The sequence below is a fragment of the Panthera pardus genome, unplaced genomic scaffold (assembly GCF_024362965.1).
Source record: "Panthera pardus isolate Hobbes unplaced genomic scaffold, ASM2436296v1 HiC_scaffold_24, whole genome shotgun sequence".
Lineage (NCBI taxonomy): Eukaryota > Metazoa > Chordata > Mammalia > Carnivora > Felidae > Panthera > Panthera pardus.
In genome coordinates, this window is record NW_026526810.1 from 31,453,801 (window position 1) to 31,480,160 (window position 26,360).

Genomic DNA, 26,360 nt, shown 5'->3' on the forward strand with positions numbered 1-26,360 from the left:
CCATGTTTATAGCAGTACTATCAACAATAGCCAAAGTATGGAAAGAGCCCAAATGTCCATCGATGGATGAATGGATAAAGAAGATGTGGTATATATATATACGATGGAGTATTACTCGGCAATCAAAAAGAATGAAATCTTGCCATTTGCAACTACGCGGATGGAACTGGAGGGTATTATGCTAAGTGAAATTAGTCTGTCAGAGAAAGACAAAAATCATATGGCTTCACTCCTATGAGGACTTTAAGAGACAAAACAGATGAACATAAGGGAAGGGAAACAAAAATAGTATAAAAACAGGGAGGGGGACAAAACGTAAGAGACTCGTTAATATGGAGAACAAACTGAGGGTTGCTGGAGGGGTTGTCGGGGGGTTGGGGGGGGAGATGGTCAGAATTTAGCTCTGACACTTACTGGTTATATAACCTAAGCTAATTACTAAGCCTCTAGAGGCCTTGTTCCCTCGCCCACCTCAGGGAGGGTGGTCAACATTGCATCACATGACAGGGCTGATGTGATTAATAACTTACATAACATGGCAAGGACTCACCAAGCGGTAGAAAATGGGAAAGCTAGTTACTACCATGTCTACCCATGCTGCCACCCACCTCCCATTATTTTGGCAACACCTAAGAGAAAAAAGGCCTTTCCGGTCACTGGTTTATCACCATTGCCTCCACCCTCCACCCTCTTCTGGTTTTCAAGGAACCTCCATTGCCAATTACACATCTTCATCCAAAACTCTGGGCTAGAGCTAGAAAACCAACCATCATCAGCACAAAAAGCCCAAGAAACCCAAAGCTTAAGGAACACCCTCCCCTCCCCTGCCCTGCACCCCACCAAAGGGAGGCTAAGACCCAAAGGGAAAGTATCAGTACCCCAGGTCTGGGTGAGGACCAAACCAGAAATGTTCATGTGCTTCGCACAGAGGCTGCTTCCCTCCCATTCAAGCAAGAGGAACGAGAGCTTTCTTGGGAACCTTCAGGAGCGCAGGAGACGTTCCAGGTTCTATGTTCCATATGGCACCACAAAAGTTGGGCAGACGCCGGCCACCATACGTATGGCACTTCCTGACGATTAACATGAACAGAAGTTCAGCATAATGGGGCGCCAGCAACGGACAAACCTCCTGGGGAGGGTTCTCATGGAGTTCATGAAGACCATGCCTGGGGGCTCTCTCCAGAGGTCAGAGCAGAGCCAGGGTCTGGAAGGAAGTGGAGAAGCTGAGGGACACTCTGCCAGACCGAGGGCTCAAAGTTCAGCAGCCCTAAGCTCGCCGACTCAGTTATGTCAGCCCTCATCCCTGAGCTGTCAGCGACAGTGAGAATAAGGCAGCCTCTACCATTCGCACGAGACAAGCTTGGGGTCGGTGTGCCGGAAGGCTTACTCTGCTATTTTCACCAATCCTCACCTCAACGAGGTCCGAGGTCCGTATGGTAATGGCCATTTTGCAAATGAGGAAAGGGAGAATGAGAAAGATAAAGAAACCTGCCCAAGGTCCTGATGAGAAGGTGACATCTGTAAACAAATCATTATTGAGCGCCTGCTGGGTGCCAGGGCTATTCTGGGCTTTGGAGACACAGTGGCAAACAAGACAGTGTCTACTCGGATTTTTGTGGAGAAGGGAGATATGAATAAACATCTCAGATTCCAAAGTCCCCTGGTGCCTAATGGGGACAGGAAAAAATAGCCATCACGAAGCCAGCCTGTCTCTCTGAAATTCTGGGCATCAAGAATGGAAACAGAGCCCCAATCACTATCCAGTGGATTCAACAAAGTACAGGCACTGGGGCCCAACAGCCTTGGTTTAAATTCTGCCAATTCCACTTACTAGCTGCATGACCTTGGTCAAGTTATTAACTTCTCTGAGCCTCAGTTTCCTCATTTGTAAAATGCAGATGATCTACCCATCCAATAAGGCTTGCAAAAATGCAATAAAATATTAATATGCGTAGGGTAGTCCAGGCTATAAAACCCGATAAATATTAGTTTACTAGTATGAGTATTGCTAGATTATTGTTGTAGATGCTGTTACTACTGTCAGTCACCAGAAAGAGAAGGGACTCCAGGCAGCTAATGGTACCAAGATTGGCAGCTCACATCCACACAATTGGCCCCTAAATTCCCTCTCACTTGCCTTCTCTGATGTGCATCAAGTGACATTACTTCTCTGCACACCCAAAGAACCCCTCCAGACTGTCCTTAAAGCAGATTATAGACTCTGAGGACAGGGATGTTTCAGCTTCAAAGCCCAGATGCCCAAGACGGTGATGTGGATCCAGGGAGGAAAAGGGAGGCAGCTGGTCCCAAACCAAAGACAAGACCAGAGCCATCCAGCTCCTAGGCTGTTGCTGCAGAGGTTGATGGGTTACCACATACCATGTGCTCCATACAGATACTGATCTCGCCGTCGCTGTAGAACGCGCCATAGAAGCCCACGATGTATGGGGAGTTGCACTCATGTAGAACCTGCAGCTCCCTTATGATCTGGTTCCGGATTGCAGGTTTGATCTCCAGGTGAATTAGCTGGGGAAAGAAAAGTGGGAGGAAGAGATGTTTTAAAAACATACGGATGGATGAATGAAAGCCTTCTTAAATGCTTAAGCTCTTACAGGTGGGAGGAGAGGACACAGGCACGTTTTAACAAGTCTCTGCCCGACCAAAGCACTCAGTGCCAACCTGCCATGGCAGGTAATGGTACGGGAGGAGCCATAATGAGGGGAGGACGGCTGTGCCTCTGCTCCTAGGAGCCAAGAGTGAGGAAGGGGGGCTCACCCCTCCCAAGCACAAAGCTGAAAGGAGCATTTCCTCTAAAAGGAGCCGGGAAGCCGAGAGAGGAAGACAAAGCAGCCTGAGGAGCCGGCTGGCACTCGGAGGCTGTAGAAGTGGAGGGGTAGGAAGGACTGAGAGTGCGGACCCAAGCTGCCCGGGGAGCTTCCCTTGACTTCAGGAGCCTGATGTGGTTGAGATTTGGCCAGGGCCTCAGGTGCCACCCATGTCCCTCTCATGTTGCCCCTTGTTTCCTCCGGGCAGACAGGGGACAGACACAACAAACATAGGAAATGGTTGCTGAATGAGATGAAGCTTCCAGATAGGGCCGCCGACAAGGAGTGAGTGTCAGAGGACATGGAAACCAGGGGTTATCAGCATGGGCTGGAGTGACCAGTGAAAGCTAGACAAGAGGCGGGCCATGAAGACGGGCGCTGTTTGAAAAGATGGAAGGAGCAGCCTGAGCAAAAATACGTGGACGGAAGTAAGCGTGGTGTGCCGGAGAACACAGAAGGGCCGGGCCTCGCTGGAGCAGGGGCTGTGTGCAGAAAGGGGAGTCCAGCTCGGACACTGCCTGCCACGGAGGGGAGCGGAGATGCTCCCTGCAGGACGGTGAGGGGGAAGCAGCGGTAGGGCCGGGGCCAGGCAAACAACTTGAAAGCAGGGTCTGGTGCATCGCCGGGGCTGCCTAAATGCAAGCAGCTTCTGCTGCACCAGATAATGGCAAACAGGCACCCTTGCATTCTTTCCAAAGCACGCAGAAAGCTCGCAAAGGTCACTTGCTGTTATTTTCCAGTCTGGGGATGGGGATAAATACCCTAACACACCATCAGTGTGTTTATCCTATAATCTGATAGATGACAGGAGCTCAAAATTCAAACAGCACAACAAGGTACTGAGTGAAAAATCCATCTTCCTTCCACCCTTGTCCCCAGACCCCCCGATCTTCCAAGAGAGAATGCAATCACCTATTCACCAAGTGAATTCACCTAATCACCAACCTGATTCAGTACTTTTTTCTTTCTTTTTATTTTTTGAGTGGCCTCACCTTTCTGGCCATGACCAGGCCAGACGGCTTATGGGAGACCTTGAACACCACACCACCGTTGCCAGCGCCCAGCTCGCTGATCTTCTCAAAGTCGTCATCCTTCAATTCCCCGACCTTCTGCTTCTGGGTAAGAAAGGCCTCCAGGCGCTTCCGTTGCTGCTCATCGAGCTCCAGCTCCTCCAGCTTCTTCTGCAAGGCCTCCAGGTTGGTCCTGTCCCAAAGAGGGAACATGAGTCAGAACCGGCATCAGAGAGGCCCCCCAGAGGAGCACCTGTGCTATGGCAAGCACTAGCTCTGGGGCCGGACTGGAGAACGAATGGAGGGACTCCACGGGAGGGTTCCAGGTGCTGCGGCCCCGCTCCCTTCACTATGCCACCAGCCACCACTCCCTGTCACTACTCCTCACCGACACCTTTCACCTCTCAAGGCCTCTGTTTCCTCATTTGTAAAACGAGGCCTCGCTCACTATGCTGCAAGTCTACAGAAGGAACCGAAGAATCTGCTAATATCCAAAACGAGCCACCTTCATTTGCTTTAAAATCCCAGTTCCGGGGCGCCTGGGAGGCTCAGCTGATTGAGCGTCTGACTTTGGCTCAGGTCATGATCTCACATTTGGTGGGTTCGAGCCCTGCCTCGGGTTCTGTGCTGACAGCTGAGAGCCCAGAGCCTGCTTTGGATTCTGTCTCCCTCTCTCTCTGCCCATCCCCTGCTCGTGCTCGGTCTCTCAAAAATAAATAAATATTAAAAAAAAAAAAAAAAAAAAAATGAAAACCCCAATTCCCAAAGCCCCACTAGGGTTGGATTATTAAGTTAGCACCACATACAAAATAAAATCTATTTCCTAAAAGCACTAAACTGAAATCAAACCAAACTATCACAACAGACTCTATATGGTAACAGCAAAAACCCTCCTCTCTAATGTGATCAGGTCCGGAACCAGGTTAATCAAAACAAAGCAAAGAATCATAAAAATACCTACCTAAAATTTTTATTTTTGCATATAATATACATATAAAGGTGCATTTATTCACCCATCTTCTAATGTAGGCAGGGCAAGGCCCTCTCTTTGAGTAAGAGTCCGCTAGTAAGAGCCCGGTGGCATCTTCCTCACATGAACCAGCAAACAATACATCGTCGATCACTTCCAATTCCTGAGTCCTCAGAGTAAAAATGTAGCCACTTAGTAATATCAAAATAAAATTGTAAGAGTTTTATGATTTCCCTCAATTTTAATGCTCATCTAATTTGACAGTAATGTGTTTTAGTGAGTTGGACTTATTTAGTCTTTCCATGGCTTGTAATTAGTGTTCAAAGCCGGGGGGGGGGGGGGGGTTCCCACTTCATTTGCAGTCATATTTCACCAGTTTATCTGATACTGAAGTATGTTACTTAATTGCAATGCCAGCCACAACCGAACAAACGATGCTGGGAACAGATGCTGGGAACACTCTGGTTCTGGGTAAGCACATAATTCAGCCAGTGGGTGCCGAGGCGAGTGGGCAAGGCAGAGAGCAGCCTGCTTAGCTGTGCATTCAGCAGGCTGGTGGGCAGTATGGGTTGTTTTACAGAGAACGAAAAAACATTCATTATTCCTGGGGGGGTTTATAAAAACAGGGTGGTAAAGAGAGCGTCCACGGTGGTTCATTTGATTAGTCCCAGCCTAAACAAACAACATGGTGACAAGATAGGGCATCATTACACATCAGAAGGTTGGTGCCCAACCCCCAACATAAACACTGTTTCTGAGCTTCAAGGGCAGGAGTAAGCATCATCTTCTACTCTTCGCTCACCCTCTGTTCCAACTCTCAAGAAGGCAGGGAGGTTGAGACCTACTGCCTCCCCAGTCTATGGAAAGATCCAATACTGCCTTACAAGTAACTGTACATGGGGCCACAGAGCACACAAGGCTGATTTCACCAAGTTTCCTCCCTGGGCAGCTCTCAGGGAAGAATGGATGGTGCCATGGACTGAACTGCATCTCCCTAAAATTCCTGCTGAAGCACTAACCCCCAATGTAATCATGTTTAGAGACAGGACATTTAGGAGGTAATTAAGGTTAAGTAAGGTCATATGGGTGGAGTCCTAATCAGATAGGACTGGTGACCAGAAGAAGAGAGGTGACCTCCTTGCCTCCGTGCACACGCCAAGGAAAGGCCGTGTGAGGACACCAAGAGAAGATGGCTGTCCGCAAGTCCGGAAGAGGGACCTCGCCAGAGCCCGACCGTGCTGGCACCCTCACCTTGGTCTTCCAGCCTCCAGAACCATGAAAAAATAAATTTCTGTTGTTTAAGCCAACCAGTCTATGACATTTTGTTATGCAGACCAAACAGACTAAAACAGCTGGCAATTTTCTCATCCTGCTTAAAGGCTCAACTAAGCTGCCCCGTCTGTCAGGGTAGGGACCCAGAACAAGCATGGCTGCAAGGGCACGGTGCCACCTTCAGGTTTCCTTTCTCTGAGGTCTGTCCACAGAGGAACCCATCAAAGACAACATTTAGAGACACATGTCAAACACAGACAGACCGTCACAGCTAAAACTTCGATGAGGTTACAGCTGCCTGTAGGGCTCAGGAGTCAGGCTGGAAATGCAGCCTCCAAAGGCTTCTGTGAGGCAGGAACGCTGAGCAGGATGAGGAAGAGGGAAGGACCGAATGGAAGGAAACCACTCTCGTCACAACACTGCCCGTACTCTGTTTTGCACTTGCTAATGCATTTCAGCCACAACCCTACAATTACAACAGATAGCAAACTCAAGCACAGGCAGGTGAAGTGATTTGTCCAAGGTCACACAGCTAGTGAGCAAGGACTGAAACCTGGGCAGAGAGAATCTCTAATCTTATGCTGCACTACCTCTTCAAAAAGTTCAACACCTGCAAGGGAGGGCACTTGCAGACGTGGGTAGGGTCCCAGTGTGGGACATGTGCCATACCAGCGCTCTCTCATACATGAAGACAGTATACCTATGCAAAGAGTCCTTCACGCCAGATGCAATCCTCCCCGCACATCAAGCTGAACACTGCCTTGCAAGTAACAGTGGCCACAAGAAACCCCATCCATCTGGCAAAGAAAAAGAGGAAATGTTGACTCTGCTCATTTTCCTGACTCTCTGTAGAATTAAGTAATTCTCCCACCTTCAGGAAGAAAAACTAAATCTTGGCTTCCTCCTTCTTCGACCTTCTATGCTCTCCTGCCTAACCACCTACCCTACCAGCTAAGGAACTGGCTCCTGATTCATGCTTTCAGAAGGCTATGCCACACCAAAGGCTGTGCGCTGTGGTGGCCAGACTTTCCTGATGACTTGGGGCGGGGGGGGGGGGGGGGGGGGGGGGGTAGGGAATGGTGTTGCCAAGCTACCAAGCCATTAGTAATCAGCAATCCCGGACTCTTATCCCCTAGTAGTCAACAACTAGCTGTGTGACCATGGACCCGTCATTTAACTTTGACACATCTCAAGTTTTCTCGTCTGTAAAATGGAGTAACAACTCCATGCTTCCTTAACCAGGGGAGAATCGAAACAGAAAACGAATGGGAAGGAACAATGGAATTTTCACACACTTGTAAACTAATGTTAGGCAAGTGCCGGTAGGCTGGAAGACGAGGAGCCACCGCCAAGGCAGCCACCGTGGAATCCAGAAATGACTGCCTTTCCTTTAACAACTCTTAAATCCCTTGAAAAGTTTTTTTAAAGAACTGTTGCCGAGGGGCGCCTGGGTGGCTCAGTCGGTTAAGCAGCCGACTTCGGCTCAGGTCATGATCTCACGGTCCGTGAGTTCGAGCCCTGCGTCGGGCTCTGTGTTGACAGCTCAGAGCCTGGAGCCTGTTTCAGATTCTGTGTCTCCCTCTCTCTCTGCCCCTGCCCCATTCATGCTCTGTCTCTCTGTCTCAAAAATAAATAAACGTTAAAAAAAAAAAAAAAAATTATGGGGCGCCTGGGTGGCTCAATCGGTTGAGCCTCTGACTTCAGCTCAGGGCATGATCTCGCGGTCCGTGAGTTCGAGCCCCGCGTCGGGCTCTGGGCTGATGGCTCAGAGCCTGGAGCCTGCTTCCGATTCTGTGTCTCCCTCTCTCTCTGCCCCTGCCCCGTTCATGCTCTGTCTCTCTCTGTCTCAAAAATATATAAAACGTTAAAAAAAAATTAAAAAAAAAAAAAAAAAAAAAGAACTGTTGCCGAGGATGAAAGACCAAGGATTTTATCTGAAGGTGAAAGGAAAATCCTAGCATCAAAATGGCTTTCAGTACTCATTAAAAAGAAATCCATCAATAATGTAACATTCTTTAGTATTGCTTCCTCCTGCACAGGGACTCAATGGTGTTCAACAAGGCTCATTTCTGCCCCGCCCCACCCCAAGGCAAAATGTTTCAAGCAAAGGAAATAGGAAGAGAGGGGCCACAAATCTCCAAATCTCAGAGGGCAAGACCTGTCTCCTTCACAATCTTTGGTTTTAACTGAAATCAGCAAATTGAGAACAACAGATTGAGAAAGGAACCTGGAGCCCAGAACAAGAACTATCTGACACACACGGGACCAGCAGTGACATCTGACCCCCATCACCCTGTTGACCACAGCAGAGAGAAAATGACACACGGTCACGTGCATTCCACACCACGGCTGTCTTACAGTAAACACAAGTCTGTCGAGATACAAGATTATAGGTTTGAAATGGGAATGCAGAGAAGAGCAAGGAATGTGGAAAAAAACAAGGGCTGTCATTTGTGCTCTGAAAACTCCAGGGAGGCACAATGCAGTGGGTGGAGAGGGATGATCCTATGGGCCAGAACATCTCCTTCTCTCATCCCACCCATCTGCTGCGCCTAACTGCACTGCCACAACTGGAATCTTGCATTTGTGGCTCAGTGGTTTAAATCAGGAAGCAGGACAATGTAGCACAAGGAGGGAAAGGTAAAGACCTCCTGATCCAACCCATTTCAAAGGTGAGTAAACGGAGGCCCAGGTCTCTCAGCTCCTAGAACAGAGCTTCGTTCAAGACCTCACACTGCCTTCCCCGACCCTGATGGTCACTGAAATGGGAAGGGGGGAGGAGGTGACGTCTAGACAAAGGAATGGGGTCTTCAAATGGCCACACACCAAACAGAAATGAGCCAAGTAGCACACAAATGCTGGCCTGTCACCAACCTGAGCCTTGCTCTAGCCCTGGGTGGCAGGCCCTGCCTTGGCCAGGAAGGAGCACGGAGAGAAGAGCAGAGGGTGACCATCAATCACTGAGCTGGAGGAAAGAAAGGGTCCCGGTACCAGCAGGCGGGTGTCCTCAGAGAGCCCAGGGCGTTGGGAAGTTCTCTGTCCCCTGTGGCATCTGGCAGATAGGAACACTACCGGGGCAGGGAAAGAATAGGGAAGACAGGAGACCTAAGCTGAGGGGGAACAGCACCAAGAGACAAACACTGCAATCCCTCAATTCTCACCCTATATCACTCCCATCTATGAGGTCTTGGGCAAGCTACCACCCTTCTGGTCCTCAGTTTCCACACCCATTAAAAAAAAGGGGGGGGGGGCAGTGTGGTTGTCTGGTTATCTCTGAGATCCAAGCCTGGGCACGTGACAGCCAGCTGAGGAAGTACAAAGACTGAGGGTGCGTTCAGGTTGAAAAGCTGAGGATCTTCAAAAGAAGGGAGATGGGAGGGAAAAAAGAGAACTGGTCTTAGGTTCTCTATACAGTCAAACCCTGGACAGCGGGGATGTGGGGGTTACAAAGAGCGGAAGAGAGGAAGAAAGAAGAATGGGCCTGACAGAGGAAGGCAGAGGGGCCAAAGGCACAGCTAACCACTTTCCAGACTCCAGCCTCGGCCAGCCCATCTGTGGTAGGGAGTGCAGTTTAGGCCAGCCCCAAACAACAAGGTGGAGAAGAGGCTCTATACCCTTACACCTCAACCCTGCAGGCCATGCTGGGAAGGGCTGCTCAACTAACTAGGCAATAAAACTCTAGGTCATTAAAAAAAATGTGTTCTTCTGCATCTAGGTAAAACAAAAACAAAAACAGAAACAAAAAAATGGGGCAAAACTCGTCTATGCAGTTATAAAGTAGAAAAGTGAACACCCTTTGGAGTGGGGAGCAGTAACTAAGAGACACGTGATGACTAATTTTAGGTGGCAGGGCCACAGTGCTAAGGTATGTGGTCAAACTTGATTTGGAATGTTTCTACTAAAGTGGGGTTTTGGGGGCGGGGGGAGTTGGAAATTGGTGAACTTTGAGTAAACTGGTGAACTTTGAGTAAAGCAGCAGATTACTCTCCATAATGTGAATGGGCCTCACTCAGTCAGTTTAAGGCCTTAAGAACAAAGACTGACCTCCCCAGAGAAGGAATTCTGTCAGCAGGCTGCCTCTGGACTCCCAACTTCAAGTCTTCCACGGACCTCCAGCCTAGGCTTCCACAATCACATAAGCCAATCCCTTTACAAGTTCCGGTCAGGTCAGTGTCTGTCTGGCTCCTCTCTCTCTCAATGCCCATCTCTTCCTCTGTCTATATACGTGTATCTTAGATACTGTGATCAGATTTCTTTTTATCCTTTTCCTCCTTGCATCTCAGTTTAAATTTCTTTCTTTCTTTTTTTTTCCAGTGTGGATAATTTCTTTCAACCTATCTTCAGGGTCACTGATTCTTTCCTCAGTTCCCTCTGGTCTGCTGATACACCTGTTGACCTTTGATACCGTGTTTTTAAATTTTTCTAGCATTTCCACTCGATTCCATTTTTAGTTTCCATCTCTTCTGAAACTCCTCATTTGTTCTCACAGGTCGTCCATAAATGATGGTTATTTTAAAGCTCCGATTCACCGGAGTCTAGTTCTGTTATCGGCCTTATCTCTTGCAGGTTGTTTTTTCTCTCGTGATTCTTTGTGCATTTTAATATTGCATTGAGTGGTGCATCATAATAGAAGACTAAGGACTGAGGGAAATGGTCTTTATGCTTAGAAATGGGTGCATTCTTCGGTCATGCTGTATTAGTCAGGAATGGAGCTAGGTTTGGGTTTTCTTGTGAATGCTGGTAATTTCAGTGCACCACAGGCTGCAAGTTTCTCGAGCAATGGGTTTTGTCTTGTGCTGAGAGTGGAGCCTGAGCTGCAGAGGTTTTTTTTTTTTCCCCTTCAGTGTTCCCACGCCTCCCTCAGCTTTGAACCGTCCCATGATGCCTGGCCACAGAGTGGGGTCCTTCTCCATGCTCTTGCTCCTCCCCTAGGGGTGGACTGCTATCACTCGTACATAATAGTCTCATGGGATCTCTATGACCACCTTTGATTTACCATCACATCACTGGCTGAAGGTACCCTTAACTGTGTATTCCTCCTGCTGCTTTCCTAAGGGCCTTCTAGGTGTCAAAATGCATGCATCCCCAGAGAAGGCCTGGGAAGATAAAACAGTCAGTATAGTCTTAAAGGAAAAAGCAGTCCACACGTACTGCTGGACACGAAGTAACGACGCGAAGTAACGACCAGGGCCTCAAACTGTACATGGCACAAGCCAGACACTGTGCCTGTGGTAGCCATAGGAAGGTTCTCTCTTGTCCTGGTCTTGAACAGGCCCTGTGAACGTGGACTTCCCCTCCTCTCCATGGCAACCAAAACTCTGCCTTGCATCTGTGGCAGTTCTTGGGCAGGGGAAAGTTTCCTATTCCTCCTCCGGCTTAGACCTCTGCTTCATGTTGGTGTTGAACCCAGCTTTGGGCTTAGATTCTTAGGCAGCTGTGGGAAGACGCGCTTCAGTACAGCCATTCTCTCGCCCGGTTCGTAATGTGCTTCACTGAATTTAGCACAAGTATTTTTTTCCCTTTTCCTTGAGGCTGGCTGCTAATGTAAATCAATTCTTGGCCACCTACTCTTCTCTGCTTGCTGACAGATGTATAGGTGAGCAAAGCCTCACAGCCGTTGCTCTTGAAAGCAGCCCCCAGACCCAGGGCCAGTGACACAGGCAGGAAATCAGCGGCTTCTGGGTCAGCACAAGGCTGGTCTTTCATAAAGGGACATAAAACTACCAGAAAGAAAAACAAACAGACAAACAAACCACGCATGTGGCTGCCATATAATATACTCCATGCTTAATAAGCGCGAGGGCTTTGGGAGTCAGACATGGGTTCAACTCTGAAAGTTACTTGGTCTGTGAACTATTCACTCACTTCCCCTCAATTTTTCTCATAGGTAAAATAGGCAAGTTAAACTATGCGGTCTTTAAAGTCCTTTTCAATGCTAGAAGTCTCTAATCCTAACATCAGATTCGTCCTGTAGTATTCCAAGGACTGAACTCTGCAGCTAAGTCCCAGGGCCAGGCATCTCCACAAACACTGGCCATTTTCCCATTCTGCTTTTTAAAATTTTTTTTAACGTTTCTTTATTTTTGAGAGAGAGAGAGAGAGAGAGAGAGTGAGTTGAGTCCGTGGGGAGGGGGGTTGCAGAGAGAGGGAGACAGATAATCTGAAGCAGGCCCCAGCCTGTGAGCTGTCAGCACAGAGCCTGATGTGGGACTCAAACTCATGAACTGTGAGATCATGACCTGAGCCGAAGTTGAAGGCTTAACCAACTGAGCCACCCAGGTGCCCCTCACTGCCTTTTTTTTAAGTTTATTTATTTATTTTGAGAGAGAAAGAGAAAGAAAGAGAGCGCATGCCAGAGGGGGAGAGACAGAATCCCAAGCAGGCTCTGTGCCATAGGCGCTGAATCCACATGGGGCTCGATCTCACGAACCATGAGATCATGACCTGAGCTGAAATCAAGAGTCGGACACTTAACCAACTGAGCCACCCAGTCGTCCCATCACTGCTTTCTCCTTTGAGACTATACTGCTCTATCTTCCCAGGCCTTTTCTGAGAATACATGCATTTTGACACCAGAAGGCCCTAAGTGTGGCAGCAAGAGGCATACAGACAGCTAAGGGCTCTTTAAGCCAATTATGTGATGCTAAATAAAAGGCTGTTGTGGATGGGGTGCCTAACTGGCTCAGTCAACAGAGCAGGCAACTCCTGATCTCAGGGTTGTGAGTTCAAGCACCACAGTGAGTGTAGAGCTTACTTAGAAAAAAATAAAAATAAAAAATGGGGTTTCTGGGTGGCTCAGCCGGTTAACCGTCCGACTTCAGCTCAGGTCACAATCTGACGATTCATGGGTTGGAGCCCCACGTCGGGATCTGTGCTGACAGCTCAGAGCCTGAAGGCTGCTTCGGATTCTGTGTCTCCCTCTCTCTCTGCCCCTCCCTCACTCCCCCCTACCTCCCTCTCTCTCAAAAATAAACATTAAAAAAATTATAAAAAAAAAAAAAGGTTGTAGTGGAGATTACATAAGCGTGTAATGCAAAAAAATGTTGGAATCATCTGAAGGGCTTAACAAGTAGTTAATACTGTTATGCTGTCGGCAGCTAATTACTGGTTAGCAAGGGTAACATTTGATTTGATAGTGCTCACTACTGATTTACTAAGGACCCGTAGTATGACAGGCATTCTGAGCAATGTAGAGGAGCCCCTTTGGTCTCCTAACAACACCATGATGTGATCACCACTGCCAGCCCCATTCTGATGAAACTCCTATATCCGTATGTTTTCATGCAATAAATCAATAGCCTGGCAAAAATGTACAATGTAGTTAAATACCGCCTTTGTGGCCTTTCACTGGTTTCGCGGCCACTCCCAACAAAGACTGTGGGGCAAAAACTGTCTTGCAGTTCCCCTGATTTTCTCAGACACTGACAGCTCCGTAGTTCAGGAGATGCCGGCCTAACCACACTGAGTTTTGTAGGGGCGGGAGACCAGAGATGGGCTAGAATGATACGTAAGATTTAGATAGCAAAAAAAGGAGAAAGGGCATTCTAACATGGTCTACTCTGTAGAAAATGATATAGAATAGGGATTAAAAATATTATAAGCAAACAATGTTAGAGGAATAGAACTTAAAACGAGAGTCAGGACAAGTGTTTCTCTTCAACGTCACCTTAAATCAAGTGGCTTCCAGGCCAATCAACAAATGTTTCTCAAAGTCAAGAAAACAGGTTTAAATAATTTTTTAAAAAAGATAAATATGGGAGCCTGGCTGGCTCAGTCAATAGATCATGTGACTCTTGATCGTGGCATAAGTTCGGGCCCCAAAACGGATAGGAATCATACTTAAAAAAAAAAATCACATATTCCTATCCTTAAAAAACAAAAACATAAGCAAAATAATAATAACAACAACAACAGGCAATACCCCCCTGCCCCTGGAATCAAACAGGCTTCTGAAATTATACAAACTGCCTTCCCCTGGCATGTTTCTGTAGAGAGTCATGCTGAAAAACACACGCAGGCACACACCCACACAGAGGAACCTCTGGAGTGGCAGGACCACCCACTCAGGCAGACTCTTCTTAAATATTGAACAACATCCTGGATCGGAGAGGGGGTGTCATATTGTTGCTTGAAACAACTGACAGACTATGCTTTCTTCTGTTCCAGTGGACAAAATTTGTTTCATATTAGCCATATATGAATTAATTCCTAAAGGATCAGTCTTCCAGAGAAGTACCAAAAAAATTAAAAAAAAAAAGAGAGAGAGAGAAAGTGATGAAATCTGGAGGCAGATGGGAAAGAAAAAAGAGAAAATGAAGGACAGAAAGGAGTATCACCTTTACCTGAGGGGGAAAGAGGTACGTAAGAACTGTCTGATAAAGAATGAAATGTAAATGTAGTTGAGATGAGCTTCTTAAATGCTGGCCATGTTATACCCACTAACTTAGTCCTCACAACAACATTAAAAACTAGGTATTTTGTTCCCATGTTACAGAAATGGAGATGGAGGCCAGCAGCAATTAAGACTAGGGCTGGAACTCCAAAACTTACCTTCTCTCCATACCACAAGCCAAAGATCACATGTCCTTCCAACAAATCGCCCACCCGATCAACCCTAACACAGGTGTGTACCCTTTAGTGACCGATTCCTTTGAAGCAAAGAACTGTGCTGTACTAAAAGGTCCCGGGAAAGACAACAAATCTACCCAACGAGGAATTCCTTTCAGAGGGAACATCCAAGGCCGATATATTTTGAATGGGACAGGAAGGGAAGAGAAAGGACACGGCCCAGGTGAAGCACACTGGTAGAGGCAGTAAAAATTTGGGTGGCCATAAGAGACCCAGGGGCCTACTGAGGGAGGCAGGGTGGAGAGGAGGCAGCAGAGAGTACTGAAAGCGAGAAAATACCATAGACAACCCAAGTGGAACATCCAATAAGTGTGTGGTCACCCTCAGAAAAATCAAAGGGAGCCCTGGGCCTGGTGGTGGCCACACAATGGGTGTGTTCCTGAAAGGACAAGTTGGTTGATCGTGACCTTGTAAAGACGATGTATCTGACCCCAGATTTTGAGACGCTGATATAGAGAAAGACCTTTCAGAAACTGCCTGTGTAGTAATGGCCAATGCTGCTCTGGGAATCAGCAGTGTGAGTTGTTCTTGAACGAGAGAAAAGGTACAGGACCCGATGCGGCCATCATCCTAGACCTCATAACCCAGAGCCATGAGGAAACTCGAGTCCCCAAGGCAAAAAAGGAAGAGAGCCAATGCTCAGAAGCACAGCTAAGGCAGGAAGATAAATTCAGAAGAAACAGCATTCAAAATGCATCTCCAATTCTAGTCCACATGGAGAAATCATCAATTCTCCAAACCTGTTCTTTCCTTAAGCACATGAACAACATGTCTATTACAGCTTGGCCCCTCTCTTTGATCCAAGTACACACTAGAGGGGTCAGCAAACCTCACCTCTTGGCATACATCATCTCCGAGAAAAATCATACTCCCCACATCACCATCTGGCAATGCTCAGGGAACCCTGCAGGACCACGACTAGAAGTCCATACAAGTGCTCACCTTGTAGAAAACTACTAGTTAGGTCCTCAAATTAATAGCAGTTGGCCTGGTAGGGTCAAAATGTACCTGGCAGAAGTAAAATCACAGACCAGAGGGAAAACTTAATTAAAACCAAAACCCACAGTGCTTGTTTCTGTCTTCTGAAAGGAGGGACGGGGGCGGGGGGTTGGTTAAGTGTTTGTGTTAACAAACCCCCTTCACAGCAAGGGCTACCAGAGGACCAGAAGGCTTGCCGACAGTTTAAAAGGGCCTGATCCTCAGCCATGGCATAGGCAGGAGCAGATCTGAACAGCACATAGGGGTGGAGCTGGAGAAATGATTTAGGCTGCAGAATAAGCTGGGAGAAGCCTGTTTGAAGAGTGTCTGTAAAGTAGCAAAGGAGGAAAGAAGGCACTGGGGCAAAGATCATTTAAAACCAAAGATATCTAACGCCATAAGATTTTAAGCTGTCTTTATTGCTATAATGTAACACACCCTCCCTACCCCAGACCTTCAATCCAATCTGCATTGCACGAAAATAGCTTTTTGTATGTTTCATTCTTGTTGTTTGGTGAAAATCAGGAAAAAAGGGGCCGAATTCCAAGCTGATTCAACACAGAGCAAGAAAAAGAGAAAAAAAAAAAACACAGAAAGGGAAACATGGGTCCTACAGAAGCACAAGTGACCATGAGAATGGAAACCTGCAGGACCACTTCAATCTAGAGGAGGGCAGGGGACGGGGAAGTTGGGTAGACATCTGGCTGATACCCATTTACGCCCACAGCTGTGAAAATGCAATGCAGATTATTCATAGAGCACCCACTGTGTGACAGGCACAATCTGTGCTAAAGGCTAAGAAGGTGCAGATGAGGAAGACTGGGTCCCTGCCCTCACCAGGCTTCGTGTGTGTGTGTGTGTGTGTGTATGTGTGTGTGTAAGAAAGAGACAAGGAGACAAAAATGTAGAGATGAAAGAAAGAAAGAGACAGGTATCACAGTGCAAGCCAAACACAGGGAAGGATACTAACAAGCAGAGCAGTGAGTAAGGTAAGGGAGATGGTAACGCTGAGGTGGGCACAGGGGGCTATGAGAACAGAGATAAAACTTCCAATTCCAAGATTAGGAAAGGAAAGAAAACATAATGCCCAGGTTCAGTCCTGAAGGATAACTCAATTTGCAGCAGGGGAAAGAGCACCCCAGGCTTGGGCATCAGCATGAATAAAAAGGCACTGAAAGTTACAAGCAGTTCCAAGGGGCCAGAAGGTAGGTGCATCCAGGAGAGCGCACAGAGGCCGGAAGGTAAGCTGGAGCTAGACCATGAAGGACACAGCACACCATGCTAAAGAATTAGGTTTGAGGAAGGGGTATTAGGGAAATGTTGGTCACAGGGTACAAACTTGCAGTAGAAGATGAATAGCCTGGAGACCTAATGCACAGTACGGAGATTAGAGTCAACAATACTGTATCATATACGACAAAGCTGCTAAGAGATTAGATCTTAAATGTTCCCACCACAAAAAAGAAATGATAATTAGGTGACACCCTAGAGATGTTAGCTAAAGCTATGGTGGTAATCATAGTGCAATACATAAACGTATCAAATCAGCACACTTATACGTCAATTATACCTCAAGAGAAAAATTTTAAATCTTAAGTTAAAAAAAAAAAAAAGATGGTCCCAGCACACCAGTCTGGAACGCCTCAGGACGTTTAGGGTTCAGCAAAGAGCCATCTGACATCTTAGTTTCCAAAAAATGTCACAAGATTTTAATTTTTTAATTTTTTTTTTAATTTTTTTTAACGTTTATTTATTTTTGAGACAGAGAGAGACAGAGCATGAACAGGGGAGGGCAGAGCGAGAGGGAGACACAGAATCGGAAGCAGGCTCCAGGCTCTGAGCCATCAGCCCAGAGCCCGACGTGGGGCTCGAACTCACAGACCGCGAGATCATGACCCGAGCCGAAGTCGGACGCCCAACCGACTGCGCCACCCAGGCGCCCCTTAATTTTTTAATTTAAAAAATAAATTAAAAATGCCATAAGAATGCTTTCTTATATTTAAATATCTAAAATACATGCAAAATAATCACAATTTAAATATGTGGTTCTGGGATCAAATCACCCAAAATGTGCATATGCAAAATAGATATATGAATAAGTGCAAAAATTCTAGTTTGGAACCTTCACAGAAATGGAATCACGAGCTACACACCTCAGGAGATATACTAGCTTCCTTGAGACAAAGAAGATATAAAAATCTGAAGTCTAAAAGCTGCTGAGCTCAGCTTTCCAAATCCTTGGAAGCCCACAGGGGACTTCTCTTCCAGATAATTAAACTCTCATTACCCTGGTCCAAAGACTGGCTCAAAAAAGGGCTTTGACAGTATTTCTCACACACCTACCCATAGTCCTGGATTCAATTCCCAAGCCCAACACTCATTTGCATTATTGCTACCTATTTACATACAGAAGTGATGGCTGCTTTTCCAGCAATGCTTGAGGCTCACCTATTTCAATTACCGAATCCCAGAGAGCTCTTTTTATTTGCAAAATTGCATCATCAATAATTTGCCTCCAATGTATAAACCATGCTTCTAACAGAAGGCACCAAGAGTATGGAAACAACCCTGAACTTGGAAGTCAGAAAATTTGGAGCCCTCTGTCAACCCTGCCGGTAACTGGCCATGTAACTTTGAACCTCGAAATGGAAGCACACTCTTGTCCTGTATCACAAGAAGCTGTTATGAGCACCTGGACAAACAATGGGTAAGAATGTGTTCTGAAACAGATAAATAAGTAAACACATCAAAGAGGCTTTTCTAAAACAAAAAACTTTTTTCTAAATTATTCTTGGTTAGGGGCACCTGGCTGTCTCAGATGGTGGAACATACGACTCTTGATCACAGAGTTGTAAGTTTGAGCCCCACAGTGGGTGTAGCTTATTTAAAAGTAAAAACAAAAACAAAGAATTAACTACTTAGTTAATTCTTGGTCAGAAGAGTGTGATTGTGGTTGACACTTTACACTAATTATGAATCCTCAAAGAGCATTCAATAATACACCAAAGATCAATATTAGAAAATAAAACCTACTAGGACAACACTCCAGTGCATACTAAATTTGAGATACTGTGGGGCAAAAAAAAAAAAAAAAAAAAAAGAAAACAAGAAAACTGCAAAACCAGTATCATTAAGCATTCTTTGGACCCTGGTCACTTTGGGTTAAAAACTCTGCAGGCTCTGTCTGGCATTCAAAGAGAAGCATGTTCTTACAGCAGAAGATAAAAAGATACGTCCACCAAGCTCTTCCTCTTCACTTCTCCCCACCCACTTCCTTTTCTTCCAAAGGAGAACGCGCTCATTTACCCACCGGCTTGCCACATCCTGCCTCGGAAGCTACTTCCTAGGAGCTGCTCTGCTATTCTGAGAGGAGCTTTAACTCCTTCAGGCCCCCAAACCACTAGTATATTTATGACCTCCCCACCCACCACAGTCATTTCCAGTCTAGTAACTAGAATCCATTTGATCGTATAATACACCGGCATCCTTCGTGCCATGCACTGCATTAAGTTAGCATTTGACCTATAATGGAGTCCAGTAAGAGCCACATCTCTTGGTCCCACTTGGGGGCTCCAACTAGTCCAGCTTTGCTTCATCACCCAAAAAGGACAAAAAGAAGAAATGATTCAAGAAGAGCGATCAAGAAACTCCGTGCACATAATATTGCCCTTGGTATCAGTGAAAACCCAATGAAGCAAATCTCCTGTCCCACACGGGCTCTGTAAGCTAACACCAACATTCATTCATTCCACATTTACAGACCGCTGACTGCATGCCAGGCCTGGCTAGAAATGGAGCATGGAGACAGAACTATTAAATCTCCAGAAGCTCATAGTGTAGATCATGAAACCACAGAAAATATATGAAGATCACACGCACGCGCACACACACACACACACAAAGTGCTTTGCCTCCCAAACAGTTCATGGACAGCCTTGCCAAAACTTTCCTGAGGGAGACCAGGCAAAATTTCAAGGACAAGACAATATCGGACTTCAGCCTTAAAGGAGAGGGTGAACTCCCAAATGCTGGCAATAAACTTGACAGAGAAACCCCAAAGGAAACGTACAAAACCATGCGTAACATTTTACTGACTGCCTACTGAGTTAGGTGTTATCCTACCACCTTACATTTAACTCTCACAACAACCCTACAAGTTAGGTAGTATTATCACCCCCATACTTAACTTACTAATGAGGAAGCCAGGGATAACAGACGTTACGAATCCCAACTGATGTTAAGTGTTTAGGGGTGGAGGACTCCAACCTCAGCTGTCTGCCTCTAGGGATCACTCCTCCAACACAGAGCAAGACTGCCCAGTAAGGGCCAGAACAGAATTCGTAACTGTGGGGAAGCTGGTCATAGAAGAAGAGAAAAGGGCATAATGAGCTCCTCTTTTCCCCTTGCCCTTTACAGTCAAGAAAGAAGAGGAAGATACACAGTTTTTTAAGCCAAGAAATCAACGCTAATGACCTACTACATGAAGACCCTGTACAGAGAAAAATTATCTCCTGCTGTGCTACAACTGGCTTCCTGCTACATACATCACCCTAGTACAGGCTGAACGGACCCCGCTGGCTGGCCAGCCTATGTGTCTCTCCTAAAAGTGCCCCCATAGACAAGAGTATGCACACCCCAGACAGGGGGGGACCACAGAACAGTCCATGGCACACCAGTTGTTGAGCTCCCGAGACTCCCCAAGTCCATCAGCAGAAGAACGTAGAACACTGAAGCTTCCATGACAAATGACAAGTGTTTTTTCAAGCTCCAGGCTTGCATCTTTAATACATTTTAATAATCTTCAGCAGTTTTGGGATTCTATGTCTTATCTGCCATTTTGGAAACCAAAATATGGTGATTTTTGGAGCCAAAGGGCCAAAAGGTATACTGTTAAGAGAGAATTTAACAATATTGTTTTTCCTCTCTCTCTCTACATACTCTTATCACCCGTGCTTTTCATTTTCTTCCTAAAAGTTAAATCCTATCAGTCAAACCCACACAGGGTTACCCCTAGGCTGCAGTTAACTATACAGAAATCTGCCAAGACTTTAATGGCCCTTGCCAAAGATATGGCAAGAGAGGCTGTGAGGGTTAACAGGAAATGAATTCACTCTATGCTGAGGGCATTTAACAGTAAAGTGGTCACCTGTATTCAATTTAAACTGAACATATAGACTCTCCCCTGGCTATAAAACAGAATCAAAGGTTGTGCACTGGGGTGGGCAGAAAACAAGAGCCCTGCACTAGAGACAAATCGAGGGTCCTGGATCTGGATTCAGGCTGTCACTCACTAGCCATAAGCCACCTGGCCTCTCTGGACCCCAATCCCTTCATCATCATCATCCGTGAGGCTGAACTATAAAGGTCTTTTCCATCTCTAACATTTAAGGATAGACAAGTGGGTGTCTATCCTCAGGGGACAAAGAATGCAAGGTGTTGGGGATGAAAAGGACGATTAATATAGAGTAAGGCTATCCGGGTTCAGAAATAGCCTGGCTTAGTGCTGCATTCACCTTATCAGCCTAGATTTATTAGGGGGGTGGGAGGGCCTGGTGGGCTGGAATCACAGCCACCTACAGTGAAATTAAACTCTGTTTCTGCTCCCAAATGAGTTCTGCTGAAGTGTGATTTATCCAGGGAGTGTTAAACAACTCACCGGCAGTATGAAACTGTGTTACCGAAATTGTATTACTGCACAAACTTAACTTTTCCCCAAATGTGATTTGCAGAGAGGATGCAGAGCTGAGAAGCCTGTGTCTACGACCATCTGTCCTATCCCAGTCCCTGGAGAGGCGTGGGGGGAGAGTGTGAAAAGCCACAGGTGCATGTATATTCAGCCACCAATGTCATGTGTCCATCAAGGAGCCCAACATTTGTTGGGGATAAGTGTTCAGCTCCGCCAGCAAGGGAGGCTCACGGATCCATCCAGCCCCAAACATTCCCTGAGCCCTTCTCTACACCAGGCATGGGACTGAAGGAACATCACAGAACAGGGTAGACGTTGGGGTGTCTGGGTGGCTCAGTCAGTTAAGCCTCTGATTCTTGATTTTGGCTCAGGTCATAATCTCACGGTTTGAGTTCGAGCCCCACCATCAGGCTCTGTGCTGAAAGTGTGGAACCTACTTGGGATTCTCTGTCTTCCTCCCTCTCTCTCTCTCTCAAAAATAATAAACTTAAAAAAAATAATAAAGCATTAGGAAAGATGTCACCAACAGCATATGCTTCCCAAATGTTTCTCCTCTGAGCAAGGAAGCGGACATTGGCTAAAAAGGCAGTACAGAGGACTATAAGCACTCTTAGGTGCTGGTGTGACATAGACAAGACCCTTAACCAAGATCAGTTTCCTATCTCTTGAGTAAAGATAACACACAACCCACATGCCTCATGTGGTTGAATAAGGAAACAAACAGATCTAAAAACAATGAGGAGTAGGGGCACCTGGCTGGCTCAGTAGAGCATACGACTCTTGATCCTGGGGTCGTGAATTAAGCCCCACGCTGGACACAGAGATTACTTTAAAAAAAAAAAAAAAAAAAAAAAAAAAAAAAACCAATGAAGAGTATACAAAGCCTCACAGAACAAATGTTATGATTACCACCAACACTGTGACCCTCTTGTGTCAAAATATTAAACTGAAAATAATCAAAATAAGTCAAAGTCGGACTCTGCAGGGATTAGCGGAGCCTTGACCTTTGGAGAGGTGTATCTTCTGCCCTCTTCCTTTACTGCCATGTCAGGGCTTAGTCATTCAGCAAAATTTCACCAAACCAGATGCTAAGAAATACGCTATACGCTGGAGATAAAGATGAAAAGACCCAGTCCCAGGTTTCCCCAATTTCAGTCCAACTGGACAGGAGTACACAAACAACCAAAGCATCATGGGCCAGGCAGAGGGCCCTGGAAGGTGGAAAGACGACCACTGCTTAGAGTGGGGTGGAGGCCAGGTCTGTGATAGATTTACACAAAAGGCAACCTGCAAATTGAGCTTTAACACAAGATTAGGATTCCAACATGGATTGAAAGGTAGAGAAGGGAATCCCCAGAAGACAGTCTGAGTGAGCAAAGGCCAGGACCCATTGGGGAAGACATCTGGATGAACCATGAAAAAGTGAAACCCAAACGTCACCTAGAGCAGAACCCCCCCTGCAAACATCTGGCTTGAAGAACAAAGTGTTACCTTCCCTTTAGGTCAGGGCCTACCCCTCCCTATTACTACACACACACACACACACACACACACACACACACACACACACACGAGCACATTCGGCCCAGGAAATCCTCTTTAAACTCTTGGGAGAAGAAAGCCAACTTCCAGGGTGGTACCTGTCATATAGATGGTGGTCCTTGGAGAAGCTGGGAGGAGTCTGCACTGGGATGTACTGAGTGGCAGTTGCTTCCTACGCACCTTTTGCAGCTTCCTGTTTCACTGAAAATACTTCCTGCACATCCCCCAAATTGCAAATATGCCAGCATTGTCTCTTTCTATCTGCCTAGATAAAGAATAGCTGAAGAGTCCCATTATAGGAAGTGTTTCGGGAGGTGAGAACTTTCTCTCCTTCTCACCTGATAGAGAATAAGGCACCCTGGCAGGGAATCTAGCCCTAGCCCTTATCAGGAGTCTTGTTAATCATAAAAAGCAGTTTACACACAAAGTGTCTATGAATCCTTTCTGCTGGGTGGGTGTTACTATGCCCATTTTACAGATGTGCAAACAGACTGAAGAATGTGAAAGAAGTTGCACAAGATCATTCAAAGGAGTAATAGGCGGGGTCAGGATTCAAATCCACATATGTCGGCTCCAACAAAACCTTTCCCCCGTATCACATGTTCTCCAGGCCATGCTTACTCAAAAGTCATATTTGGGGCTCATGGGTGACTCAGTCAATTAAGTGTCCAACTTCGGCCCAGGTCATGAACTCGCAGTTCGTGAGTTCGAGCCCTGTGTCGGGCTCGGTGCTGATAGCTCAGAGCCTGGAGCCTATTTGGGATTCTGTGTCTCCCTCTGTCTCTGCCCCTCCCCCACTCACACACTGTCTCTGTCTCTCTCTTTCTCTCTAAAATAAACATGAGGGGCGCCTGGGTGGCTCAGTCGGTTAAGCATCTGACTTCGGCTCAGGTCATGATCTCACGGTCCATGAGTTCGAGCCCCACGTCGGGCTCTGTGCTGACCGCTCAGAGCCTGGAGCCTGTTTCGGATTCTGTGTCTCCCTCTCTCTCTGACCCTCCCCCGTTCATGCTCTGTCTCTGTCTCAAAAATAAATAAACGTTAAAAAAAAAAATTATAAAATAAACATGAAAAAAAAAATTTTTTAAGTCACATTCACAGCAGAACCTACTGTGTGACAACCTTTTAACCCTTCTTTGCAGTCCTGGATTCTTTATCTGCCAAAAGGGAGATTGCAACAAATTCCTTTCAATAATAAAATGGCATCTACTTAATACCTACCTGAGTTTGCAAGTGTGCCCAAGTGGTAACCTATACGATTATACGGAGCTCATTATATAAACCCTGAAAGGTAGGAAGGCAATACCATCACCCCGCTTTGCAGAGAAGCAGGCACAGGGTGGTCACATGGTGAGTTAACAGCTGTACCAGGGAAGGAGCTGAGATCTCACACTTTCCCTCTACACAAGGCAGTTATTCAAAAGCACTGCAGCCTGAGGATTCTGAAGCCTGCAGCCTTTCAGACCCCTCTGGAAGATGGGTTAATTTCTGGATTCAAATGAAACACTTGTAGAGGCAGAAACAATTACTTAAAACCTGATTGGGAAGCTGGGCTCTTCGCTGTGCTGTTAGAATCCAAAACTCCCAGGGTGAAACAGTAGGTCCTCCTCAGACCACCCTGCCTCTGGGCCTGTTGACTCCAAAACCCTCATATAAACTCATCCCCAATCTTTTGGAAATTAGACCCAACTCAATAAAACAATACAAGGAGTCGACTGGGTGCTCTGCCCACACCCTCCCCCAACACCACCACCACCACACCACCTCAGGCAGTTAAAGAAAGACCAGAGATCAGGGCTCCCGGGGACCCCTTCCAGCTGTCTCCACCATCTTCAATGTCCTGACTACCTTTGCCTTTGCCCTCTCAGAAAAGACAGGCACTTTTCTGGGTACGCTGCCATCATTTCAACTTCTGTTTTTAATCTCTGACCATACTCATGCATGTGACTTTTCCATTTCTTTAGGGGAAAAAAAAACCAAACTTATTTGTTTCCAAAAGATAACTTTCTAAACCAATGACTATGTCATACTGAAATCAAATATCGCATTTAGGCTTCCTAAAAATATTACCCTGGTACAATGCCTCCTTTTTGCTCCCACGTGCCCACCCTCCAAACACACACACATGCACTTTAGACTGTCATTTAGACACTGGAGTGTATAATTTAAATGTCTTTAATAACATCCACTAAAAGGACATTTGCACATGATTCTTCACTTTACTTCAAAGCAATGATCCAAACTGGAGCTTTTAGTGAAGTGCAGGACCAAATAGGTTAATACATGGGCGGCAAGTGCCAATAATAAAATTCAGACAAGAATTTAAAATGTATTAGATTCACCCATAACGTTGGCATCTTTGTCAATTTTTAGCACAAGTCCATTTCATCCATCCCTCAGCTCAGTGCTGCTATATATTAGGTATATAATATATATCAGTTAAATGAACGTTAACACATTTGAATCTTAACACCCAAGTTTGAAACCTATTGTAATTTGAGTCATAATCTAAACTATCTGACCCTAACACAAAAGCCATTCGAATCAACAGCAAATAACAAGCAGCTGCTTCTATTCAAAGTATACATACCTCTGTCATTTGAACTGTTTTGAAGTTGGCCTTGATTGGAAGACAAATGGCTAGCAGCTGCAAGTTCAATTACAAAGTGGTAGGAAGGCAGACAACCAACCAGGGGGAATCAAAGTGCTGTTTCATACATCAAGCATGGAATTCCTTTCCAACAAAGGTCTCTCGTTTTCTTACGGGCAACCAATCCGAACATGCCCTTTGAACTTGGGACGACACAGGGCTGCACTCTGGGAGAAGAATCTAGTTTACAAGGCCAGGCAAGGCTAGGAGAGTAGAACAGGCACCCATTTCCAGTCTGTTAATTGTTCGGTTTTTTTTCATGTTCGTTTATTTTTGAGAAAGAGAACATGAGCAGGAGAGAGGAAGGGAGGGGGACAGAGGATCTGAAGCCAGCTCCACGCTGACAGCGGCGGGCCAGAGGCAGGGCTCGAACTCATGAACCCCGAGACTACGACCTGAGCCAAAGTCTGATGCTCAACCCACTGAGCCAGCCAGGCACCCCTGTTAATTGTTTTCAAAGAAGAGTGTGGACCAGGGGAAAGCCACCAGGCAACCAGTCCAAAGGACTGGATTAACCAGACCTAGGACACTGAACAGGTTACTTCCTTCCTTTGTCCCTCATTTTCTCCTTCACAAAGTAAGGGGCAAAAATAAATTAATACAAGGGTAAAATTGGATGACCTCTAGGCACTAAGAGAATTTTCTGCAATGATGGAAATGTTTTCATCTGTGCTCTCCGATACAGCAGCCATTAGTCACATGCAGCCTCAGGCCCTTGAAGTGTGGCTTGTGCAGCTTACGAGCTAATTTTTATTTTTAAACTTTACTGAATTTTGGTAAATTGAAATTTAAATAGTTA

The 26,360-nt window shown here is 46.1% G+C and overlaps 1 protein-coding gene across 2 annotated transcripts in view; it reads right to left on the reverse strand.

Moving 5' to 3' along the window:
- MAP2K1 (mitogen-activated protein kinase kinase 1) overlaps positions 1-26,360 on the reverse strand; it is a 79,372-nt gene that overhangs the window by 37,050 nt on the left and 15,962 nt on the right. For both annotated transcript variants that reach the window (XM_019441714.2, XM_019441715.2), the window contains exons 2-3: positions 3,818-4,028; positions 2,380-2,526 (exon numbers count right to left, since the gene is read on the reverse strand). In XM_019441714.2, coding sequence (XP_019297259.1) covers positions 2,380-2,526; positions 3,818-4,028 — 358 coding nt within the window. The remainder of the gene's footprint in view (positions 1-2,379; positions 2,527-3,817; positions 4,029-26,360) is intronic.